This window comes from Epargyreus clarus, unplaced genomic scaffold (assembly GCF_041222505.1).
Source record: "Epargyreus clarus isolate Ecla_fem2 unplaced genomic scaffold, WU_Ecla_fem_2.2 ptg000021l, whole genome shotgun sequence".
NCBI classification, from domain to species: Eukaryota; Metazoa; Arthropoda; class Insecta; order Lepidoptera; family Hesperiidae; genus Epargyreus; species Epargyreus clarus.
The window spans coordinates 6,768,115-6,775,326 of NW_027332228.1; the positions used below are offsets into that span (position 1 = coordinate 6,768,115).

The following is a 7,212-nucleotide window of genomic DNA, read 5'->3' on the forward strand; positions in this document are numbered from 1 at the left end:
AAACGGCTTTACCGATTTTCACAAAATTTTATATGGTCTGAGAATCGGCTACTACCTATTTTTCATACCCCTAAGTGATAAGGGTTGTTCACCCTTAACATTTTTTTATTTATATGGCAACACAACGTTTGCCGGGTCAGCTAGTTATCATATTAGATTTGTGCAGAAGTCTACATTATTATTACTCAAAGCATAAAATCGAAAATCTGCTTTAAAATTTCCAACTGCTTCAGCGCAAAAGGGACAATAATTTTAAAATTAAGTTTTTCAATTGCAAGCGTATATAGAGGATACCGGATACGGCGGTCAGCCTAGTACCTACCTACTCAGCAAGACCAACTTCAATTAAGGAACAATACAGAATATTCTCGATAGCGTTTTCTTGTTCAGTGCAATATGAAAGAGAAGCTATCGGCCAGCAAAGTGAGCACTGGCGAGACAAAAGCGAACATCTACACAACACTTGCATCCGAAAGGCAAGCACGAATGCATAAACCATTAAAGATATCATCGAAATGAAATGATGTCCACGTGTCTTCTTTTTATATGAATTCAAGAATTTGAAACACATATTGTTAGGAACTATGATTATGCGTCTGTAAAGCTTTATTATGTCTACTGTCACGTTATTAAAATACGATAGATACAATACTGGATAGTTTGTAATGTATTTTTCATAGGATACTACAGGAATAATATGAAAATACTAGCTGACTCGGCAAACGTTGTGTTGCCATATAAATAAAAAAATGTTAAGGGTGAACAACCCTTATCACTTAGGGGTATGAAAAATAGATAGTATCCGATTCTCAAACCTACTGAATATGCATATAAAATTTGGTGAAAATCGGTAAAGCTGTTTCGGAGGAGTACGGTAACTAACACTGTGACACGAGAATTTTATATGTCACTGACCACTGAAGCCCACAGAAGATTACGATGAGCGATAAAGAACCACCTGTTCCGAAATATATATAAGATGATATCTAGAAAAAATCATAACGATGTACTCGAAGACAATTATGACAAATAAAATCTTCTAAAAATGTACATACATGCCAAATACGAACTACGGAAAGGACGATTAATTATAACAGACACATACGTTATACTAGTGAACTTTTATAATTATAGCCTGTGGGCAAGGAATACAATTTTAAATAGTCTACTTATGACTGCACATACTCCTGTTTAGGAAGAATTTACCCCGGCCATTTCTATATTAGCATATTCGCTAACAAAACGAAGTCGACAGTTACTTACGCTCGCCCCATCAATGCGTGCAGCTAATTAATTAAATCGGATTGGTGTGAAATGCAATTTGCACTAATAATTATTATATTATATATACGTAACGAGGTAGACTGTCCCAGCTTATTTTAATTTACTCTTCCAGGGAACGGTAATACAATCGGGCAAAATTTATTGCAATTTTCGTCACTACTGAAATGTCTCTATCATTTTAATGCACTTAAATCATTCTTAATAACTGAATTTTCATATTATTCTCTATTATATTTAAAATTTCTGATTGTCTCTTACTTTCTTTTTTATGTCTATTTTTACCGACATTTGTGGATAAAACATCTCTCATAATTCCTTTCAGTGCAATTTCAAAAATTTGCATATTACCGAAATACTCGAACGTTTTTTTATTTAATATTGTCTGTAATTGAACCAAATTAAATTTAAATATTGGCATATCTCTTATGGGCATCATAACAGAGTGAGCTAAGTGATTACTGCCGCCCGTGGATACCTTACAATGATCCCAAAATATAACTTATTATATTTCTTCAGTTATTATAGTTCATCAGATTGAACTCTGAAACCTGATGACGCAACTGTGCATTCCATTATTAACAATTTATCTGATAATAATAATTTATCAAAAAAATTCTCACATTTTTATAATAAAATCTGCCAGTAATACGCCCACGAAACGCACTAAATTGTTAATTAACAGACAAATGCCTTTACTAAGAATTGCATAATTAAATTTAGAAGAAGCCTAGAGGCAGCATTATCTATACAACGTGAATTCTTCCTTTATTGTAATACATATTCACATCACCGTCTCGCCAGTCACGTGATCTGTACCCTTACTATGAATTTTCAAAACATCCATTGTTCTGTTCCGTTTGCTTCAGTAGACTGAGAAAACGTAACAATAAGTAAGTGCTCAAGTGATGATAAACTTTTTGTCTACCTCACATGTTCGCAAAAAAGAGAGACAAAACATAAAGACATTCGGGTCATACAACTCATACAAGACATACAGTCATTCGGGTGTCGCATGCGCTCGGTGACGGACGCAAACACAGCGCTTACGAATATACTCTATTTTTTAACCGACTTCCAAAAAGGAGGAGGTTACTCAATTCGACCGTATATATATTTTTTTTTTTTATGTTTGTTCGGCGATTTTTATATTCGCGGTTTGCGCGGCGATCGCCGCTGCACGGCTAAAATGGCTATGAGATCTGAACAACTCATAGCCAATGAGGTGTTGGCGTTTCTACAGCACGCCATCGACACCATGGATGAGGTCAGCATTATCCAGATATGCAAGACCAACTTCACACGTGAGGAGATCGGCAGTGCCAAGATCCTGCTGTTTAAGTCGCTCGGGATGAGCGACCGTATGCCTTCCCGCAGGAAAGACGAGAAGGGAGAGAAAGGAATCCAGGATATCATCAATCTTCTTAAGGTGACTGATCCTGATGACATACCAGCATTCGTGGTGAAGAACATCCACAAGCTGCCGCCCGTCACGTTCGACCATGTGGATGTAACCAGGCTGTTGAAGGACATCACAACATTAAAGACAAGCCTGGCAGAAGTAGTGCTGAAGTTAGAAGCCTCGCAAGACACCATCAGCGACCTACGGGCTGAAGTTGCTACATTACGCAATACGCTAGCAGTAAGTAGGTCGCCAGAGGTTAATAACGTCAACACGCGTCGTGGGGCATGTAACACCTCGTCAGCAAGTTTCGAGTCGGCGAAACTTGACACGACACCGACCGCTGCGCCCGCATGTGGTGACACGTGCGTCACCCGCCCCGCATCTCCCCCCGCCGAGGTGTCGCCGTGCGTCGTCATGTCTACGCCTCAACGTGACTACGCTGCAGCTGCCTCCCGCCAGCTACCCGGGAAACGGAAGACAACGAGGCCAGAGAGGGAAAGTGGGAACCCCCGCAATGAACCCTCTCGCAGTGCGGTGTCCAACCATGCGGCGGACAAGGATGGCTTTATTAAGGTGGTGCGTAAGAAGAAAAAGCCTCCTTGTCGTAACCAATGTGGCACAGCACCGACGGGATCTAACCATCTCCTGCGTCCTGCCGTTCCTGTGTCGCACGTGTATGTCTCACGGCTCCACTACAGCACGAAGCCGTCTGACATAGTGGAGTATTTGGCGGTAAAAACCAAGTTCCGATTGGTGGTCGAAAAGTTGGAGGCGCGTAACGCGGTGAACTTTAGTTCATTTGTTGTACGCGTCCCAACTGAGCAACTGTCGACCTTCCTGAAGGAGGAGCTGTGGCCGAAGGGAGTTGTGTTCCGGAAGTTCCGTGGACGGAGAGGACCCCCGGAAGTCACCAGACCCGCGTCTCACGTCGCCGCAAATACGTGATTTAGTTATAAGTATATATTAGTATGTATGTTAGTCTGTAAGGTATATGTTATATGGACCTTGTTGTCTGAAATAAATGAATAAATAAATAAATAAATAAAGCGCCATTTTGTCAATTTAGACATTTCATGTTATGTTACTATGACACTATAGTTCTGATACAATCCGCTAGGGGCGCTGATTGAAATGTATGGGCAAATACGTAAACAAATACCAATACAGTCATATTTGTCAAAACGTAAAAACTCATGGTAAGGGTACAGCTCGTGGTCGGGCTGCCGGCGGCCCTATTATTACTGGCTACAACCTCTGTCTCAACAGTCAAAATATTGTAATAAAAAAGGTCGATAAAATCGTGTATACATACCTTCCTCGAAATAGACTGTCTCTTATGAATATGGAACTCGTCGGCCCCACAACATTAGTCCGGACTTGCCCACAACATAAGTCGGAGGCAAGTCCTTTGAGGACGAAGTTACCATAAGGCCCACGAGTACGATAGCAACGTAATATGTAAGTGCTTATACATTCTCTCTATGCTTACATAGATATTTATTATCACTTACTTTGATAGTGAAGGAAAATTTCATGAGAAAACATATTGTTGTGTGGATAAATTCTGCAAGCGCGATTGAACGATCGTGACATAAAACAGTACAAAGATATTTGTTTTCATGAATGTACCTACCTACCCCATATACCAAATTATATGAAATTGACATTATTGAATATCGAAAAAAGATTCACTCCACCAGATGGTAAGCTGACCACTTACCATGCCGCTCAAGGACATCTGTGATCAACTACATATAAAATTAGTCTTAGGAGACTACTTAGGAGGACGGCTGCAGATGCGTTGTTACCCTGAACACTAATTCAAAACCTCGGAGATATGTACATATATCTTCCTTAGCCCACTTCAAACCGAAACGCAGTTGTTATTATGCAGAATTGTATATAGGTATATGTATGTGTGAAATTAATTATCACTAGCGTTTACAGTGAAGGAAAACATCGTAAGGAAACCAGCAGATCGGAGAGATCTTTAAAAAGTTTTCAGAAGTAGGTATGTGAAGTCTGCCAATACACACTTGGCCAGCGCGGTGGAGTATGGCATAATCATACTCATTCTGATTAACCCATGCCCAGCAGTGGGACAATGGGTTGATGACGAGAAATAAGTGTGGCGATTGTGCCTCTGGAGTACCTAGAATAAAAAATAGCAGGTATTTGCCCTATTGATGTTCGAAGTTAATTACAAATATTTTATTAAAAGCTACAATGGTTAAAGTAAACCTTATCGACAATAGTTCCCGACAACAAATAGTTGAAAACTACTCAATAAATAGACCAGTAAAATGGTTTGGAAATCCCGACAGGTACAAAACGGAGTCCACTTTGTTGAACAAATAACGAAAGGATAGTTCACTCTACGAGTATATAGAGGTGTTACGGTATAGTGGCGATGTCATGTATGTTGTCTGTTGTCCAATAACACTAATCTCCTCGTCGCTTTATTTTGTTGCTTTTATAATGTCCCAGGACTAACTATATTATACAACAGATGTTAATAAATAAATAAATAAATCACACACGTAGTTTCAAATACTTAATGTAAAACTGATTCCAAAGATACATAAAGACGATTACATATACATATAGAAGATTTTAAATTTTAATCTAAAATTAATTTTAATAAATCTGAAAGAAAACCTAGGGCACCTTTAAATCAGCGTAGCTGACAGGCAAGACTGTAAGTCGTCGTATTGCACAAAATGATATTATATTAAATCATTGACTGCATAAGGATCGCTGTATTTTTCCGTACAAAAACGTACAAGTGTTAATGGCGATCTTGCCTCTGCTAACGAAAGTGCGACGGACTGCTCTCGCACGTTCTCATCCATTTGTTTTGTATCAACATAACCGACCGCATGCAGTACGACAACCGCAAGGTACCAACTGCTGTCATGCAAAGCAGTCCGACTTGAATCGTATTAATTTAGACGTCTGGCTTTACGAAAACCCAACCCAGAAATATTTATACATTCATAATTAATACTTAAACTCGGTGTACCATGCGTGTTATGATAAACATCTTAAAATGTACATACTTCAAAGATTACCATTTTAGGTTTTATATGTAGGATAATATGAGCATAACTTAGCTATTTCGTCCAGCGACGCTCGTATCCCTCGGCCGTCGTTCGCCATTAATCCCCCAGTCGATACCCCTAGGCTTGGAAATAACGGCAGTGAAATGTCGACGTAAATAGCGTCTACGAATAAACTACTTTGACCAACTTTTATGATTATAAACTTAAGATTAGATATTATATGTATGGATTTCGTCAATCCATTATAATTATGACTAATCTTCTAATACCTTACATACTTGTATTCACTGTTTTTTCCACGCTTTTATTAGCTTGACTTGTATGTACATACATACATACGTAAAGGAATCTTTGAACTCATTTTTACCCACTTTGAACGGTCCAATGAATTTAAAACTTTGAAAACTTTTCAAGAACCGATACACAATTTTAATAATGTTGTCCCATTCATCAGCATTGTTAGGATTACCGATTTTCCTTGAGCGATTTTATCGTGGTTTATTACTTTTTTAACTATAATTATTTTTTTAATTGGATTACCGTTTCAAGGACTTCATATAATGTAAATTAATTAACACTTAGGAAAGTTGCACATGAGCGTTAATGAGTTAATAATAAAACCGTCATTGACGATTACCGATTGTCGCAACCTGACACCAACGACCATCGACTTCCGACATCGATTGTCGCCAACTGTCGTAGACTGTCCTGTCGTCAACGACAGACTGCATCAATTGACGACCGTCGTTGATATAGTACCTCCATTAAAAGCCAAGTTTTAAAATTATCTTATACAAAATTAGTACAGTGCTTAATAAATTAGTTTGTTCCATAAAAAATGTGTGAAAGCTGCAAATAAATGCGTAAATAAATACATCTCGTTTATATGACGAAGCTTTATTACAAAGTACGCTCGCACAGAGAACGCATTTTATCTGCAGTTCCACCCGCGTGCAATCCTTTTTATATTTTTTTTTACCTTTTTTGCAGAATTCCAAAATATTTTTAGGATGGACTGTTGACTAGGTCAATAGAGACACAAAAAAAATATTTTGACGATTCGTTTTCGCTTGGAAAAATAATTTAGTGAACTCCAAATAATAGTAAATAATGGGAAAACTTTTTAAATGTACAGTTAAAAAGACATAAGTAACGTAAGATAAGGCAAGTATTTGAGCAGTTTCGGGCTTATACAGGATTATAATGGGATAGTTTAAGCGATGGTTTTGTCCAGTGCAGCTCAGCGTTGTCCACGGCCATCGTAAATCCCCCACTCCTATGCAGTAAGTGTGATTTATTACGAAATATCCAGGTAATTACCCGCTTGAATACGAACAAATTGCCCGCCGCATGCTACTATTTCAGGGGTCCACGCAACCCGCATTACAATTTGTCACAAGATTTGTGTGCGCTAAAAATAAACTTAACACGATTAAAGTTATAAATAAAGGAAAACTGTGTTAG

The 7,212-nt window shown here is 38.3% G+C and overlaps 1 protein-coding gene across 1 annotated transcript; it reads left to right on the top strand.

The window, feature by feature from the left end:
- Window positions 1–2,470: 2,470 nt before the first annotated feature.
- On the top strand, window positions 2,471–6,530 carry LOC140750821 (uncharacterized). Its single transcript, XM_073084546.1, has 2 exons — window positions 2,471–3,461; window positions 6,331–6,530. The coding sequence occupies exons 1-2, from the start codon at window positions 2,471–2,473 to the stop codon at window positions 6,528–6,530; spliced, it is 1,191 nt and encodes a 396-aa protein (XP_072940647.1).
- The last annotated feature ends 682 nt before the right edge of the window (window positions 6,531–7,212 follow it).

Coding starts and splice junctions, on each gene's coding strand:
- LOC140750821 (XM_073084546.1), top strand. CDS start 2,471: ATGGCTATGAGATCTGAACAACTCATAGCCAATGAGGTGTTGGCGTTT. Junction 3,462..6,330: donor GGTCGAAAAGTTGGAGGCGC/GTAACGCGGTGA, acceptor ATTAACACTTAG/GAAAGTTGCACATGAGCGTT.